At 42.3% G+C, this 19,673-nt stretch overlaps 1 protein-coding gene across 1 annotated transcript in view; it reads left to right on the top strand.

Moving 5' to 3' along the window:
• The first annotated feature begins 377 nt into the window (after positions 1-377).
• LOC311252755 (receptor-type tyrosine-protein phosphatase gamma-like) overlaps positions 378-19,673 on the top strand; it is a 480,433-nt gene continuing 461,137 nt past the window's right edge. Inside the window, exon 1 of the mRNA XM_084346266.1 lies at positions 378-934. Within this exon, the coding sequence (XP_084202392.1) occupies positions 841-934 (94 nt within the window). The 5' untranslated portion in view covers positions 378-840. The remainder of the gene's footprint in view (positions 935-19,673) is intronic.

Below are 19,673 nucleotides of genomic sequence, written 5' to 3' on the forward strand. Positions count from 1 at the left end.
TGATTAATTCAAAAGACCTAATTAACGTTACCTCACACACACCTTACCACAGTGCTGCTTCTAGGACACACTGCTCTGCATGCTGAGGCTGGCTGCTCTGTTTAATGTGGATCTATTTTGGGGTCATTAATATGAACAAAAAGCTCGAGGACCCCCTGGAGAGCACATATCTATTATTACCTATTATTATGGGACATGTGCTTCTCTCATACTGAGCGACTGTGCTGCCTCTCGTCGGCGCTAGGATCCAGAAGAATGACCTCTCTCTCTCCACCCTCTCTCTCTGTCTCTCTTTCATCTCTCTCTCTCCATCCTCTCTCTCTCTCTCTCTCTCTCTCTCTCCCCCCCGAAGACTGTTTTAAAGTCTCTGCCAGACTTGGGCTCACACGCTACTTCCTGGACGGACGGAGGAATGGAAAGCTTCCAGCGCCTCTCCATCACCACCACCACCACCACCAACACTGACTCTCCTCTCTCTGTGTGCCCGACGAGCGCTGCCTCCACCGCCGCAGCCGCAGGAGCGACGGCGCGTTGTGTGGACCGCCGCTGCTAGTCTCCCCAGCCCGCCTCTCCCTGTCTGCGTCCACACGCTCACCCACAACAATCCGTATCCGAGTGTTATGCTCGTCTCCGGGAATATCGGGGGGATATTTGGACGGAAAGACTCTTTACTGGACCTCTAAACAGTTCTCCGCCCTCCACCGTGTCCAGTCTCCGTCTGCGCTGCGTCTCCGGCGCTGCTTTTTACGCAGCGAAGGCGTCGCTGATTTGCCCGCAAAAGGGAGAAACTCAACAGTTGTTGCTGCTTATTGTTTGCATGTCGACGTGCATGTTACTGCCATGTGGAGGCTACTGCAATCGTGTTGTTGCTGCTGGTGGATTTTCTCTCTCATCTTGTCAGCCTCCGTGCTCCTCTGGGCCGAGTGTCATCCTGGTAAGTTTCGTACCCTTGCAAGTCAAACAGCGGGCTTGTCGGGGCTCATTGTGATGGAATGTGGTTATCGTTGTGCTGTTGTCAGGACGGAACGCGCCTAAAATAGGCTAATAGAGTAAACTCAAACCCCCTCATTGAATATCCTGTGACGGGTCACTGGCTGGGAATATTTCCTGCCCGCTGGCTTGACACGCTTATCCGGCACCGGCACGTCGGTGGAAACTGTCGGAGACGCTGAAAGCAGTCATTGAGAGGATTCTTTATGCAACCGAGTGACCTGTTCTCACCCGTTCAAAGCACAGTGTCATCATCGGAGCGCATTCTCCCCGACTTTCTTTCCTCTGGTGGAAGTCAGTCCTCCCTCTGTGGCTCTCCATTCCACCGGTTTTTTTTTCGTGTTTTAACCCTTTAAATAGTAATTAAACTGGGAAAAGGGTACAATGTGCTGGGATGCCATTAAAGGACCAGTAGGCAGGGCGGTTGGTACTCGGGTCAGATGGGTAGATAAAACGGGGAAGATGTGATGCCTTGTCAGCCGGCGGCGCGTACGCCAAAGCCGTTATCTCAGCGCCTGGAGCAAGACAGCAGGGCTGTGAAGCGGCTTCACACACTCACACACAACCTAAAAATGCAGTCGAGGCTCAAATCTGTGCTGAGGGGAAAGAGACCTCATGTCTGTTTTTGGGGTTGTCATGTAAACCCTCAGAGGAGATCCACAAATAATAAGATGTGACTGACAGGCTGTGTGAGGAGACTAAAAGACATAAAGACAAACAAAAGGACCTGTCCTCAATGCTTACTTTATATAATTGGGCTAATCTCCAGCTGTTGTATCATACAACTGAACTATTTCCCATTTCACTTTGCAAAGAGAGCACTCTGCTTCAATTATAGCTCAATCAAAGACCCCCGGGCCCCGGACCTCGGTGTGTGGGGTCAGAACCTCCAGCGCTTCAACCCTTCAGAGCCCACACCTGATGAGGAACAACACCCTCTCCGTGGCTTTCACTCTCAGAATGTGATCAGCAGAACTCTCTTGTATCACATTGTAAAATAAATCCAGCAAATCGAATTTGACCTTGACCACAGTGTCCATACACAGAACATCCCTGCAGGCAGGCTGTAGAGGCGTCTCTCTGTCCAGAACATGTCTTCACACGTTCACCACACCCACCTGCGTAACAGATTACAATTAACAAAGCTCCATCTGATAGCATCTTTTAGATAATATCCACTAGAAGTTGGACATTGTGGACAAAATGGTTAACATCCAAATATTTCTGACCAAACACGTCAGTATCTGCACTACAGGACTTCATCAGGGGTGACCACCTGCACTGAGAATATAAGTGAAAGAGAAGGATGTGTCTGTAATGTAGACGTGGTGTCATAGCGAGGGATAGTTCACTTCGTCTTCACTTAGCCAGAGCAGTCCCAACTGTTATTCAGCCTGTGAAATGGCTAAATGACACATTTAAAATGGAAGCCTTTACATTAACATAACATAAAAATCCCTGACGCCGTGTAAGTGTCATGTCCTGATTCTGATAGCATATTGATATATTACCCAGCGCTGCTCTCACACAGATGTGTAACAGCAGTGTGAACAAAACAGGCTTCATGAGTCTTTGCAGAAAGCTGAGGAGTGAGAGGAGCCTCTGTATTAACATTCACAGCGGCTGTGTTGAAGCCTGTAGCTGTCTATAGATATGACACATTATCACAGAGCCAGTTAGTCGGGCAGTATTAGCCTACTTTTCACCTCACCGAGATTAGCTCTTATATTTCTTTTGAGTGTTAAGAGATGATGACGCACACACGCAGAATGAGAGCGAGTCGGAGAGCAGGAGATAACACTGTCCTGCTGACCAACGAACACGCTCACTACTTTAACAATCCATACGAGCATCAACACACTGTGAGCATCGGCAGGCTGTTTTTCAGTGTTGGAAATGAGGCTTTTGTTTGTCATTTAGGGTTTTTTGTGTTGTTCCCTCTATTTTTCATCTGACATTCCATCTGATCACAAATCTGCAGAGAAATCGAAGGGAGCCGAGACGTAACAGAGAGCTGCTGTGAGAGATGGATGGCTGGTGGAAAGAATAGTTTATCCCACAGGTTGACGATTCATTTATTTGTGGTGGTCCGTGGTAACATGAAGATTATTTTTACTGTTGAAAACTAAGCCACTCGTTTCTTACATTTGAGTACAGATACAGTAGTTGCTTAGTAATAATATCAATCAATCAAAATGTATTTATAAAGCACATTTAAAAACAACAGCAGTTGACCAAAGTGCTGTACAATAGAACTAAAATGGCTAACGATAACGATAATAGACTCATTATCAGGTAAAACTATCTGGTTTCACTCTGCTTTTGAAAGGACATATAACACATCCAAAGATAAATGTGATACTTTATACATTTTGAATATTAATGCTGTACAGATTAAAAAAAAATATATATATATATAAAATAAACTAAAGAGCCCTGCACAACAAAATGAGACGATTTAACACAAAAATCAGAGACTTTGTCTTTTGAAATGGAGAAAATCAATAAGAAAATTGACAACGTGTTTTTGTTGGAGGAAAATGAATTTAAAAACAAGTGAAACAGTAAAACAACACATGATGGATGGGCGGATATTCAGTTGACAATTACTGATGCATTAGTAAAATGACGACTTTCAGCCGACATGAGTCAGGATGTGGAACGCTGATAATCTACCTGACCTCTTCTTTCACTCCTCTCTCTCCACTTGTCTCGACCACATGCTGTCATGGTTCTGGCTTCGAGCGAGCCCAAGGTGGCTGGTTCATGTTAACGGCTGGCAGATGATGTAGAAACAGAGATGAGTGTGCTTCTCTCCTGCTGGGTATCATCATCCGCAGGCTCTCAGCGCTGCTCTCCTTACCTTCAGCCCACTCTTCTTTTCTATTAATAAGGCTCTTAGCGAGGAGATTGGGTTGGAAAAGCAAGGGGAAAGGCGCGATCGGCTCTCCATAAAAAATGTGTCACCCGTGGGCCACATGCAAATGTGGACTGCTTTGGTGGCTGATGATGTATAAATAGCTAAAAAAAACATTTTTAAAAATGAAGAATTAATTGTTTGCATTTTTGGTTTACTGGACCGACTTTAATGTGACGGTGAAGATGATCGTGGGAGGTATTTTTTACATATATGCTGATTTATTTTGTAGCCTGTGAAAATATTCATCTTTGCACTTTATTTGATCTATCATTGCATCCATTTGTGTCTTAAGTCTTGAAAACCTTTTTTTTCTCAACACAAAAACAAAAAGAGAATGAAATGCTGCCAGTGGAGTGCAGTTTTTTTTATTTCCAATACAAATCAGCTTGTGTCAGAAAGAAAGATCACATTAGAATGATGAAAAATGACTTATAAAAAGATCATGTTACATTACATTCAAGGATCTTTAACGACTGCTGTTAGATAAAACCCTTCATATGAGATCATGGAAATTGTGCTGCATGATGATAAACGATGGTAGTCACATTCACATTTGTCTCTGATGATGATGATACTGAGCTCTCGCTCAGTAGTGTCTGCAAACCCACATCCATCCCTGTCTTTGTGATGAACGGTATGCATGCGGCCTTTTAAATAGCATCCTGTGATTTAGGGCTGTACAATATGGTCAAAAAATCACATTGCCATTATTTTGACAAATAATGCTAGAAGGTTCACAGTGAGTGGGAATTCAGATTTTCATTTTCACTGAAAAAAAAAAAAAAAAATAGATAAACTCCTGATGATTTAACATGTTAAAGAGCAGGACATCATTATAATGCTGTTTTATCCCATTTTACCTTTTTCAAAAAATGTCCTGCGATGTGGATATTGCACTTATTATTGAGATTATGATTATAATTTAATGAATTGTGCAGCCCTCTTATGATTTGCAAGAATTTTGTTTTGTACGGTTAGTTAATTTGAATAACCACTGAGTAAAAGGTGATAAAGATCCTCACTCCTCTATATGCCCTGTCTGCTGTAGCAGCTCAGGGAAAGGCAAATAGACGATGCCACTGATTTATCTCACTTCATGTAAATGCAGTTTTGTGTTCGCCCGCTGATTCATAAAGCACCGCTCATCTTTAAATCGCCTCAGTATGAGGATATGTTGCTCGCAATTACAGCCTCAGCTCCAACCTGCATTGTTGGGAGAGCATGGGTGAGTGCTTTCTCCTGTGAGCTTTCGAAGAGTAGAGTGTGTTGTTTACTCTGCAGTCCACCTTAATAATGTCATACCTCACTGCAAGGCAACACCCGCAATGATTCAGCCAAGTGCCGCTGGAAATGCAGGAAGTTGTGTTGCGCTGACTGCACGAGTGACCTGACTGCTGCCAACACGCCCCCAGTCGCCCACATAATGGCCGGTTTGCAGCCTCGCAAACATCTGTTTTTCTGGGGATGGAAAGCACTGAACATCACCGCGGGGTGTCCGCTAGCTGACACAGGGCATCACTTTTCCTTTTCCGTCTGCGGCGTGCGGTGTCAGCGTCGAGGCATCACGCCCCTGTCACTGCGCTGCACTTCAGCCCTGGGTTAACCAAACACACGAGAGAGGGAGAAAGACAGAAGAGACAGAGAAAGAAAGAGATGTTTGGCCTTCAATCTGTCGCTTTCTGCTGCGAAAAATGAATGGGCCCTGTCGCTCCTGGCTGGGAGGAAAAACAGAACAGTCATTGTAATCTCACAACAAGCGCCTGAGCTAGCACATCTTTTCACCCCCACAAACACACAAACCCCTCCTTCCATCCATCTCTGTCTCTTTCCTCCCCTATTCTTTAATCCACCCTCCTTTTTTCGGCTGTTGGAGTGCGTATGCAAGCACACGTGCACCTTTTCTGCTTCTTTTAAATCCAGGGACAAATGGGACAAGTGGCTTTGTTAACCATTCAAAGCAGGCCTCCGTGACACCAACCTTCTCTGAGCGATACGGGGGGAAGGTTGACATTTAGGGAAAGGATTGGATATGCTTCGTGGTCCTCGGTCGCCAACATTATCATCATCATCATCTCAGTGCTCACCGAGCTATTATCTGGCCTCCGCTGCGGCCAGTAAATTGCATGCACATTGGCTCACGGGTCACTTTATCAGTCAGTGCGGGGCCTGTCAACGTCACCCCGGCCTTCCTTAATAGATTGATTAAAAGATACCGTGTCATGTTTGTGTCTGCGTGTGTATGTGAGATGAAAGCGAGGTGGGAGGGTTGGCGTCAGGCAGTTATCCATGTAGGATGCTGCCTTGGTATCTGTCGCCTTGTCATTAGAAGGTAGCTGCTGAGAGAGAGAGAGATCAGGAGCCAGATAGATGGTGTAAAAAGGAAACGTTCCTTCTATTGTGCTATTGATTTTTCGCAGGAAATGATGCTGTTTTGTTGCACAAAAGGGGAAACTAAAGATGAATAGGTCTGATAATGATAACAGTAGTAATGATGATATTAAGTGAAGAGGCGCTAATGATATCTCAAGAATACGAAGAGCGGAGCCGAGCAGAGAGCATCATCTTATTTTGTTTTTCGATCAGCGTTTCTGCTCAGCTGAGCATGCCTGTTAGCTTTTTAATCTGTTTCTCATCAGGTTTTTTTTTCTATGCATCTCATAAGCTGGTGGCCCCACAGTGCAGCTTGAAAATGGAGAATACTGGGAGAGACGGAGCACTCTGGCTTTCTCCTCTTGCTGGGCCCCGTTGCTCTCAGACTTAATGGGCTGCTGAAAATAAGGCACACTCTTCAACCACTTTTTTCTTGTTCCTTTCCCCGATCCATTGTTCCACTTCATTGTTTTAATCAAGTCCACTGCCGGATTATTTGGGGAAGAGGAGGGGGTGTTCCCCTTTCATTTTCTGGAAGGTGCCTCTTGAATGTGAGCTCAGTCTGGCCTGTGAGAGCTGCTTTCCAACAGCATCATCGACCCCCCCTCATCCCATCCCTCTGCACTTTTCTCACTCTCGTCATTCTGCTTTGCTAAGTCTTGTTTGCTTCCGGCAGAGTTTCGTGTTAGCTGCCATATGTTCTGCTTCCTTCTTCTATTATCACCATCATGCTTCTGATGCAGGCATTTCATTCATACGTCTGACTAATGCTCTTGGAAAAAGCCTAGTTTGAGCATCAAACATACTTTGAAGCCGTCTCTTTACACTACAGCTCCGGCTGCATTGTCTTTAAAGAACGACTGCAGTAGAACTCACTGCTGTGCTCGTGTGAAGGATTTGTACCCATCAATGAGTTTGACGTTTCTCTCAGCCAGGCAACGAGGGCCGGGTATTAAACCTTAATACTTTTGATTCCCACAGTAGTGATGTCACGTTACTAGAATTTCTAACTTCAGTACAATACCTTCAAAAGTATTGATAATCAATACTACCTTGACACCTTGGGAGAAAAATTGCCTTAAGGTCATAAAATTTAAAAATTTAATTTAAAACGGAAGGCTACGAGGAGATGCTACTCATCTTTTCTTGGCTCGTAGCAGAGACATTCATTTTTTTTGTCTTTAGATTAGACCTTCATGATCTGTTTAAGAAATATCTGAAGTCAAGTAAACTTGATGTACCATGTGTTAAGCACAACAGCATCTAAATTGATCTACCTCTGAATGTAATCCTACGTAGTGTTTTCCTGTCAGCTGCACTCTGCTGTCTGAGATCCCTCGGCCTGATGGCTCTGAGGGTTGTTGGCCGACAACAGGAGAACACACTCATCAACATCAGTTTACTAGGCCATCTTGTTTAATGCTTCAGTGATGCTGAAACTGGAGCTGTCTCCAACCTGTCCACATTCTTTATAGAGGTCGTCGTGTCAGGCATTCAGGTGCTTTTTTTTTCTGTTAGCACCTTTTCTTAGCACTGCTATGTAGCATTGCTTGCAAACGAGCGTGCTTTATCCTTTGTCTTTCCCTGTTAATTTGCCTCAAATGCAAAGTATTTCCAAACAGCACGTCTGCTACTCTCTTTGTCAACCAAAACCACGAACATGGTACAGATAATGTACATTTTACAAGTATGACTATCATCTGGGTAGAATGTGTCAGTATCTATGCTCGTGATGGAGAATCCTTATAGTTTATAGTTTATTCTCTTTCTTCTGCTCTGTATTTATTGGCGGATCACAAACCAAGTCAAAAGGTGCATATAGTCACCTACTGTGTCTGAGAGTAGATGCTGCACTTGTTAAGTCAATGAAAGCAATGTGACTTAATATTATCACGTCCATTTATCAGCTATAATTTCACTGACAGTGGTAAATAGCCAGGAATAAAAAATCCCCAATATTGGGACCATAATTTGTAAGTCCAATATAAACTCTCCACCAACTCTTTAAAAAAGCTCCATCTCTGTGGCTGCTAAATGCTCCACTATGTTCACCAGCTAGTCGGTAACTGTGTCTGTCTGCTGGCCAGGTTGTGCACAATAGATTTTCAGGTGGGAAAACCAAAACAAGTAGCTTAAGGGGGCTAAAATACCTGTAGAGGTGAATGTCACCTCAGAGTTGGATGATAAGTCCTACAAGTGACCCCTTTTTAAATAACATGTTGTATGGTTGGGCATTATATTGATATTATATCATCATGATTTGAGATCATATATCGGCTTAGATTTCAGAAGGGATTTGGCATTTATTGTCTTTTCCGGGTTTTAAAGGCCTTATTGCCTTAATGCAGCGTAAAGTGATGTCATTTCCAAACTTACCAGACTGTTCTACTTGTTTTATAATTGTCTTTACCTACTTAGTCATTTTATCCACATTACTGATGATTATTTATCTTACCTAACATACAGTTGTCATCCCAGTTATTTTTACTGTTGTGTTTTTTATGTGGCACTAATGTTGTTGTACTGCTGTGCAATGACAATAAAGGCATTCTATTCTATTCTATTCTATTCTATTCTGTCATTTATGAATTCCTTTAGAGGAGGTTTCAAAATATTAAAATATATATTGTGTATTGTGATATAGCCTTAAATATTCAAGGACATGTAGCCCAGCATGTAGTGATTTAATCCATTTTATAGATCAAGAATATTTTAATTACTTTTATTTTAAAATATGCTTTTTCAATATAAGATATTAAAAGCATTATGGGAATTATATTAGTGTCATTATTGGCACCAGTATAAAAAATATTGATAAATATTGATAAATAAAGTGTAACCCAGCCATACAGTCAACAGCTACAGAGTAAGAGATTAGTTGAATATACTTCTGGCAAAAGGCCTGTACACGTCTCCTCTCTTTTCTTATCTCCATTCCCTCTTGGTAAACCAATAAATGCTGCAAGACACGCTGGCAGGCTATGGTTGCGTGCAGGCAGGAACACGGGGAAGGGAAAAACAAAGAGAAAGAGAAAGACATAAAGACAGCACGAGATGCTGATGAGAGTGGAGAGGTGTATGCAGCCAAGCCCTTTTTTTCCATTTTGCAAAGCGCGATGCCAGGGGAGCCTCTGTGTCACTGTGCAGGGCTGCTGAGTGTTAAAAGGAGCTTAGACTGACAGGCTGTCGGCCGGCATGGAGGCTGACAAGCCTAACCGACGGCGACGCTAAACAAACACTGGGAGGTGAGGGGAGAAGGAGATGAGATGGGAAAACAAATGGACATGACGAAAGCCAAAGAGAGAGTTTGCACTCCACCTGCCCCTCAGATTGAAATGTGTGACACCGCCAGTCGTTTTGGAAGCTGTAAGATGCTATTTGACGGGATATTCCTGACAGAGAGATGGCTGAAGGTTGCCAGGTGGTGGTTCTTTAGGCCACAGGCCCTCCTCCACTTCCACCCCCACCTTGGCACATGTCAGTACTTTCAGACACTTTGTGTTCTTTTGTCAGGCTCGCTAGGTGGCCATTCACTCTGGAGCTGTGACAGCTCTCCGATACACCGGTGAAAGGTGTAGATGGGTGTTCCTGCCATTTCCCAGAACGCTTTCTCATTTTGAATGGTGAAATGCACTTCACTCGACTTCCATCAGTCATCCCTGCTGACAGCAGAATGGAAGCAGCTGCTTTCTCCCTGAGAAAGGTGAAAGAAATGTCACCATCTTACTATGATATTTGGTGTGTCAGTTACACAACAGTCTGCATGCTTTTACTTAACAGTTTAGTGGGTTTGTCACTACTTACTTCACTTATGTCTCATTTTTTGCCTTTTGTAATTTCCTTTTTACCTTCCACTGTTCATTCATTGTTGTTCATCTGTCTCTCCTTTTCACCCCCTCTTTATTTTTTCTGCCTCTCTTCCCATATGTTCGTTTTCGTCTTCGACTCTTTCTACTCCTTTCTCACTCGCAGTTGTTCCCTTTTCTCTTCGTTCCTCTATGACCTTTCTTTCCTTGTTTCCCATTTATCCATTATTTCAGTATACTTATTTTACAGATGTCTTCTTCCTTCCTTATTCATGCGGCAGTATTTCATTTCAACATAGCCCAAACTAATCCCATTTCTTACCAAAATTAAAAAAAAATGTATGTGCACACACATACACACACACACACGCATAACTTATTTTACAGTTGTTAAGTGCTCACAATGTTGCATTTGCAGTAAAAGTCATTAATGAATTAAGCAATGAATATTAGGATTCAGGATGTATCTCAAAGTTGGCATCAAGATGCAAAGTGTTGAGGACACATAAGGACACCTTTTAATCTCCTCTTGGGCTGTTAATGAGGAAATAAACATGATATGATAATTTTATGAAGATAAACGGCAACCATTAGCTTAGACACAGACACTGAGATAAAACCAAACTCCAGCTATTTACAGCCTGGATCATATTTAGTAGTTTTGGCCTTCATTCCCACCAGTGATAATCATCTTTTACTCAGTGGGTTAATCTGGCCGTTAGAACTAAAGCAGTAAATCAGCAACACATGCAATCACAAGTCCACACAAGTTTTAAATAAATACAGGCAGACACAATTTTTAAACCTCAAGACTAGTTTACTCATTATACTTAGTGCAGCTGCTTCATTCATTTACTTTGTGAATAAAAGCTGTTTAGTTTGACAGATATGCATGTTAGCAGGCACAGGGGGTCCAATGAAATTATGTTAACGAGTTGCATGATAGGAGGTGAAGGAGCCGGTGTTTTTGGAGCTTGATCCATAGTAGGGACTAAAACTCTGAATATCACAGCTTCTGCTCCTTCAGTTGTGATCATGCTGATGTAGCCACACTAGCAGCAGGGCTCAGGGATCCAACGTCAGTTTGTCAATGGACCACTTTGGTCCGGACTGAAATCATTTGACAATGTTGAATGGTTTTTGACGAAAGTTGGTTCGACATTCATGATCCCCTCAGGCTTTGGTGATCTCAAGGCTTATCATCTAGTGCCACCAAAGGGTTGACATTTTTTGGGTCACACGGACATTTCTCCTCATTGGTTGCCTTACCATAACATGTAGTTGAACTTGATGAGCTAGTGTTGAGCTGATATGCTTGGGTAGGGAGGGTGGAGCCTGTGCTTGTCACAGTGCCACGCTCACGTGCTTCACGTGCATTTGTGCATAACCAAAAATTTTTCCTCCGGGCATGCTGAAAGTTTGATCTTTGTGTAGAGTAGAAGCAGGATGTGTTTTTGCTTACATAGCTCTGGCCCTCAGTGTGCTTACCCTGGATTATCACCAAGCATTCATTCATGAGGCTTGTTTTACCACTCAATCAGACCAGTGTTGGGAATGTTCATCCATCAACCTCTTTCCCCACTTAATACAGACTGCTGCCCCTCTCCTTGACTGCAAGCTCTCCTGCCTCACACTCCTTATATTAACCCCCTCCCTCCTCCCCTCGCAATCTCACATAAGCAGCTCCAGACTTAATGCTGTGATTTGTACCTTGATCAAATATTTACAATGGCAGCAAAAAACAGAAGCTCCAGAAAGCCTACATCTTTTCTTTGAGTCTTATGTTGAAGGAACCATTAAGACTTATTTACAAGATTAACATTTAGAAAGTTGATTTAACAATTAAAATATAGATGGGTATTTTTAAGAATTAGGGGTACATTGATGATCAGCCTGGCTGATTATTGGGGCTGATATTCAGCATTTTTCTGATTATATTATTGGTGCTTGTTGTGTCCGTTAAAATAAAATTGTTTTGAAAATGCAATACTTTGGCTCTGATGCAGCATCCTCTCTCTTTCAATAGTCACCACTGTGTGGTCTCACTCAATGTCCCACCCACAACACTATCTGATTGGTAATACGTCACAAATAACAGCCTATCAGCACTGGAAAATCAGAATCTGCAAAGTTACTAATAACTAAAGTTTTAAATACATCTAGTGGAGTGGAAGTATAAAAGCAGCTGTAAGTGTTATTTTCTTATTAACATAAGTGTTAAACAGCTCTATATTCCAACAGTGATGACTGTTATAAAGTGTTTCAGTGTCAGTCACCATGTCTCTCCTCCTCCTGCTCATGCAGTAAAAGAGAAAAGACGTTTTCTGGTATCCCTGCCCACTTTATCCAATCAGGACAGAGAACTCAAGAAAGAGGCGGTCCTGTCTGCTTGTGATCGGCAGAGAGCAGGATGTTCTGGTGGCGACACCAGCAGTGGAGGAACAGTTCCAGCACTCCTGGTGACGGCTTATAGCACCAAGCGATGAAAAGCACTTGGAGAAAAGACAGAGGCAAAGAGAGCTGCCTCAACAAAAAAAGAAAAAAGAAAGGAGTCGTGCACGTGTGGTGACGTAGAGAGCAGGGAGGGGATTGATAACTGCATATTTTACAGGAAGTTAGCTAAAACGACGACAATGATTACAGCAGCTTCAAATAGCAGGAAATGGAAAGTACTTCAAAATAGTACTTAAGTACAGCACTTGTGTAGTTAGTTACATTCCATTACTAGTTATTCTCAACTTTAACACCAGGGTTTTTATTTTTACTGCAAATATACACCAGTTCTGAGTATAGGTCATCAGTCTTTTTGATTTCTAATAATCGGTATTGGACCTGAAAAAAAACACATCAGTCTACCCCATCAGAATAACTTTTTTCCCTTTAAATCTACTTGCTAATAATAGCCCCATTCACACTGCCCTTTGAGTGAGGGGATCATGCGCCAATTCTCAAAAAACACACAGACGTCATCATCATGATCTGTACCGTCACGCCTCTTTTGGATCAGCAGCGCCGGCTTTCTGTGTGAATTACACACTGGTGCGTCCGTACGCTGGAGCTGCTTGGTTCTGTGTGAAGAAACAACGGCGGAGACTTTGTGTGAAAAGGGCTAATGACTGAATCCTGGATCTGTGTCAGTTTTGGACACATCCATCCATTAACCATGTTTTTATCCAACTCTGTAAACAAAAATCCCCCAAATCTGGTAGTGTTAATGTTTTAAATCACCTAACAATAACAACCCAGTAATAAGTGACTATTTATTTCTATATTTATTTTTCTCCTTTTGCACAATGGACCGGTACATATCTTTTGTACATGGCTTTTACGGTGTTTTATGGTGCATAGAGGTTTGAAAAAGTGTGTATTAGTCAGTGCTGAAGGTAAGCATGGTATTCTTGCATCCTAACACTGAGCACTGAGTGGGCCTGGGCTGGTTTTAAGCCTGGATATCCACTCGATTCATCCAGTGTAGGCAGTGGAAATAAAGGCAGTGAATAAAGAAGAGAGAAAGAGAGAAAATCACTACATGCCAAGAAGTGTTGTGTCACACACTGAGCGGAGAACAGTGCACAGCCCTCCTCATTAAATTCTTGCAGTGGCGTTGGTTTTTCCACTTTAATGCTTGGGAGATGTTGGCTTCCTCCTTGGAGGGAGATAGGGACTTAGGGGGCATGGCAAGCATAGCCCAATTTGTCTTTGTTCCAGGGGGAGGTGGCTTAAACAGCGATGCCCTCTCCTCTTTCTTAATCTCTAGTGACCTCTTCCTTTCTCTATCTCACATCTCTGTTGTGCTTTAAGCTCCGTTGGTGCTCTATGAGCTATCTTATTTTATTTTATTGTGTGTTTCTGTCTCTCAATCTCCAAGCTATTTCTCCCACTGACCTCATGTGAGATAAGGGTGGAGGATTTTAGCACACTGAAACTCAATTTCGTCTTTGAATGTCTTATCGTGGTCTTGCCATAAATTAGCTTGAAAATCTTTGACAACAGGTGAATCATGTTCCTGCTTGTTGAGCACGTCATTTGCAAATCAAGAAAGTCAAAGGCTCAGTCTTAAAATGATTCATTGACTTTATGTTCTGGGATACACCTTGAAAACTCGTTATAGCCCCAAACTGTGCTGAAAATTCCTCTTATCTTGCTCTTGTTTGGTACATCAGGATCATGGGGTGCTGTTGGGCACTATTGTGCATTATCCCAAAATCAGGAAGTTTATCTTTAACTGATGCCCCTGGCATTGTACTGGAAGCATCCTTATCATGTTGGACAAGTCTTCGGCCACACTAGCTGCTGTGTGAGGTCATGTCAGTCTGAACTAAAACTGTCAATCTCATGGTGGCGCTAAATGAAAAAGTGATTGGAATCTATTTTGAAAGTGTAACCAGTTGTTACCATGGAGTGAGAATGTGTTCTTTTCACAGGTAGGCGGGGCAAAAGCATCAGTGACATGGTTGACCAGCATATCTATTGCAGGTTTGGCATGACACCGGAATGGTGGGTTAACATTTTCAGTTATTCAGTGACATGTCTCAACAAACATTCATGGTTACCAGATAATGAAGACACCAAAACTGCTGTTAGGTTGAGGAAAAGATCCTAGTTTTGCTTAAGTAAGAACTTCTTTAAAACAATCACCATTCTCTATTGGCTTCACACAAAATTCAAACCCTGGTCTCCTGGGTAAAGGCCCTCTGACTTACCCATCCTTTCACTTTACCCTCCTGCCTATGTGAACTTCCTGGTTCTTGATACTTAATTTCTGTTTTACTCCATGTCATTATCACCCCTTGCTGGTAATGCACCTTCATACACATGTGTAATTTTCATGGCTAGGCTAGGAGAACCATGACACGCTATCCTTTAGTGGATATTACATGCTTTGGCGCGAGACTGAGCTGAACCGTCTTGTGGCACATGATGAAAAGTCATCAGGGTTTTTCTGGAATGTGACTACATGTCTATTGACTAACAAACCAACACACCTATCTTCATTCCCATGTAACCACATTGCTAGCCTGGCTCATAAAAAATAGCAGTTCAACAATGAACTGAACATGCAACAATCTGTTTGACACAAAGAAATAGTTGAGCTTCTTGCAAAGAGAACTAAGACAAGAGTTGAGATTGTGACAAAGAAGAGCGAGCCAGCAGAGCGAGCCAGACACCTGAGTTGAAGTCAGGCATGAACCCTGTCAGATCCATGGACGTGCCATGGTTTTACTAATGAATGGGTTTGGACTTCTAATAGCAACTTTGACTTGTCTTATAACACAGCCACACGCCAGTTATCAAGAATTTCTCACTCCCTGTAATCACTTCCACCTGTCCGTCCCTTAGATACATATGGACAGAAACAGATAAAAAATCTATCCTAGAACTCAGCTCATAATAAGTGACCAAACATAAAGCTGTGGGCAACTTGACAGATTGTTAGTGACTCCTGCCACTGAACAATCTGCCAAAGGGACTTATTATATTGTTAAGTCAAATTAACTGGTTCGTGCAAAACAATTAATCCTTCAATCTGACTTTGATTAATTCTTGCAGATAAATCATGCAATGGAACAAATGTAGATTAGTCCAGCTGTGGTCCAAACATAGAAAGAATAGTGGCTTTAAGTGACTTCAATTTTGATAGTACAGTGATTGATTGACTGATTGAAGGAATTTGGTTAATTATTGTTATATTTTGAATATTTAGGGTTTTTTGACTGTCAGAGTAACCTCTGAGAGACTTTGGCCTTTAGCCTAAGCTGGACCTGGTGCCACGAGGGGTCTAAAGGGGGGATAGCCCCCTCAGTTGTAATTTTTGCCCCCTATGTCTTAGTTTTATACATTGATAGAAGAATACAAAAACTCCCAAAACACAGCTCTGCTGTGATTAGTTGTTATGTAAGCTAATGAGTTAACAGTTTGAGTCAGGCATAGAGACTGTTATCCAAACCAACCGCAAGCAAAACTTCACATACATTGTACGTTATACAAACAGCCAGCAGCAGTGGTTTTAATACAGAGACTGTGATCTGGAGTGTAACCCAAGAAGAGCAGCAGCAGGTCGGTCAGGAGCGAGTGCAACAGCCAGAGTGTCTCTGGACTAGAGAGAGCAGACAGACTGGGTGTCCAAAGTTCCCCTCCACAAGTAGCCCGTTGGCAAGTCATGTTTTCTGTGTTCAAGCTCAGCACGTGGAGGCACAGTCGGCCATGCGTACACCCAGCCTGTCCACTCTGCCTTGCCAAGAGACACAGATGCAAGCTTGTCAGCTAGCTGAAGTGGATGGTGTGTTTTCTGGGGAAAGTACAGCAGGCAGTCAGCTGTATCACCACCACCGCTGGCTGTTTGTAATACAAATTGGCCACCACAGAAACAGAGACACAACCAGAGAATATTTGATTAGTGCAAGTGCACTCAGATACAGTTTAAATCCTCCATGCTGAAATCTCTGTCAGAAACTCTTGCTGTGTGTCCCTCGGCCCATCCATTGTTGCATCAACCTATTGACAATGTTCATAGATTCCAAAAAATATTTAGCACTGAGCTTGTTCTGTGTTGGTGTGCTCTGAGTAAAACAAATATTTTTTTAAATTTTGAAACAGTATCCGTGATGTCATTGCATGGGTAAATTAATCAATTTTATATTATTAAAAAAACCTGAGTCAGCCTGAGATGGACATTGGTTAGTATTGACGGTACTGATAGTTTTGACAGTATAAAGGTTTAAAGATGATGATTTAATAGAATCAATAGGTGATTAGGTAACCATTAATTGCAGATCTCGATGTTTTCTCTCATCTCATTGGTCAGGAGAACATGCTGGGTGGATGATGAATGTAGAGTTTATCTGGCCGTTGTCTTCATCAGTCTCAGCAGGACTGAGGCAAGTTTTGCCCTCTGTGAGTGCATGCCTGCTAAATGTAAGATTTCCTGAGCAGTCAGCTCTGTGCTCGGTCCCTTGTGCCAGATGTTCAACAGATGGGGTTCACGGATATTACCCCAGGGTGCACAGGTTTCCACTCTAGCTCTCTCAGCCTATGTCACTTTTTTCCCTGTCATTTCTCTGAGTTTAGCTTTCTATCATGCATTATCTTCTATTTTGTGTCCTTAAAAAAATATTTTTCCTTTGAATTTCTCCTCCCCCCCTCTTTTGAGACGTTTGCTTAAGCTGGACTAAGGACAGAGGGGGAGAGAGGTTTTCACTGCTGGATTGGTTGAAGCCATCGCCCATTCCTCACTGCTAGACAAGCACCCGTGTTCCACCTGAAACGCCTTTGGATTTACGCTGCGAACTGCAGCCATCTTTCTTCCGTTAATCACCTCGGGGCTGGGCGCTCCGGCTCGCCACGTCCCCAGGCCGATGGATGACCCACAGGGGAAATCGAATGGAAGCCAGCCAAGCCTGACGCTCCTGGGGTACTTTCTAGGTACCAGAGAGAGAGAGAGAGAGAGAAGGACAGCAAAGTAATTCAGTGTATGTGAACCAGAAGTCAGAAAGCAGCTGCTGCTAATTCAGTGCATGTTGTAATCATACTTTTTTCATAAAGATTTTGATTTTGAGTCAACTTTTTATAAATTAATTTGAATTCTGCTCTTGAACACACTCACTTCTGTTTTCATTCAGAGCTCAAATTAATAGTTCGATTTCCCTTTAGGCAATTCATTGTTTAGTCAATGAATCTACAAAAAAAAAAAAAAAATTGGTTGATATATGACTTCATTATGAACTCATAGATTATGTGTTTAATTGTTTTAGCTCAAATCTCATACTGGCATTTCTATCTATCTTCCACCCATGGCCAGATTAACTCACTGTGGGGCCCTGGGGCAAAAATAAGATGGTCGGCCTCTTCTGACCCCATGTTTCTCCCACTTACTGTGCATTGTGTTTGTATACCTTCCTCTCCTCACCCACTAAGAAAAAACTGCAGATGGCAAATGCTGTGATTTTATTTCTTGTAGAGAACCAGTAAACATCATCTTTGCACTGTTAAATAAAAGAAAATGTACTTGTAAGGATAATATAAGCTCAAAAATGAAGATACACAACAAAATCTTTGAGTGCAACAAAAACCCTAGAACACACACCAGACAATGAGCCTTCAATTACTGCAAACTCTATAGGGTTACAATTACGTGGAAGTAACACGAAAAAGGTGGGTGCCACAAAAAGGTGGGTGTGGTATTGATAGGGGACTGAAAGTTGCCCATCCTAGTATGTCTAGGTATGGTTTTCCTTAAATTCACCACTAGCCTCAGTGAAACACAACAAAGCTCTATTCAATGAGAGGGCAGAAAACTGAAACTTCCCTGATGTCACCAATTAAACCCACCATCAGAGCACAAAACCAAAGAAAACGGGAAAGCAGCAATGTCACATTTTTTTAAATGAAGTACTGTTTTCCCCCAAGTTGATAAATGGGTTCAAAACCTCTGCTTGGAGTTTAAAAATCAATTAAAACTCATTCATATTAGCCTACATCTCTTCCAAACCCGAGTTAGAATGTTCTTTACGCTTCAGTGACAGTGGCGCCCATTATGGTTATGTAGACCCATGTAGGTAAGTCTAACTCAGATTCTCCGGTGTAACAGTCACTTTTACAGTCATTCCTTAAGGTCTCTCAGTAGACCTGCCATAGTTTCCTCATCTCAGCCATTCCTCTGGTCGTGCAGTTTCTGGAATGAGGTATATTGGGGCTCTGCGTTACATACTAGGGCATACTCTAGCCATTGCTTGGTGGTTGAGATTATTCCCTGCTCCTGTAGGTGTTGTGCATCTTCTTGGCATTGACAGACTATAGATATATTACATGCATCTTCACATTTCTTTCCTTCAGCTGTTTTATTTTCGAGGCATACCTGCTTCTTTACTTCTGTATCTTGCTTGAGAAGTCCTTGGAGACTTAAATTTGGTTATCGTCAACCATAATCTCTTTTTTGACTGGGGTTACTTGGTCAAAAAACTTTTTGCCAAGTGTTCCCACAAAAGAATGAGGGGTTGCGTCTTGTGTCCCGGCTACTTGGTGAGCGAGCGGTGTTTCCAAGGTGATTTCCGACTTTTTCACAAGTATTTTTTGTTCTGTCGAGATTCATTTTTCAAGGTTGATTTTCGTTGATCGTTGATTTGTTTGCGTTTTACAGCTGGGTTTGCACTAAGCTTGCTCCTCCAGCAGATGGATACTTTGCTCAGCTTTTTTTTATGTTACTTGCAGCCTTTCTTAGATTAGAGCAGATTTATTATTTTGTTAATTTCTGTTTGACCTCTGATGAGAAGTTCTTGAACTCTGATCAGAGTTCTCAATTTGAGGATTTGTTCAAGGCTGAAAAAACATTTGCTGTTGTTGTTTGTCCTGTGCACCTTCTTGTTTGTTGTTTTTACCTTTTAAAGTCCTGAGAAATCGCTCCTGAGCTCAGATAACACCACTCAGTAAAAAATATTTAAATAGTCATTGCTCTTAAGGTCAGGTCGGGTAGTTTAAGCTAATTTTGAGACATTTTTGAGGGTTTCTGAAGAGCCACACTCACAGCGACATCAACTTGTGTGTCAGCTGTTACTTGGTTTTGTTTTTTCTCATGCCTTTCCAAGCATGAG

The sequence above is a fragment of the Pagrus pagrus genome, assembly GCF_965226575.1.
Source record: "Pagrus pagrus genome assembly, chromosome: 3".
NCBI classification, from domain to species: domain Eukaryota; kingdom Metazoa; phylum Chordata; class Actinopteri; order Spariformes; family Sparidae; genus Pagrus; species Pagrus pagrus.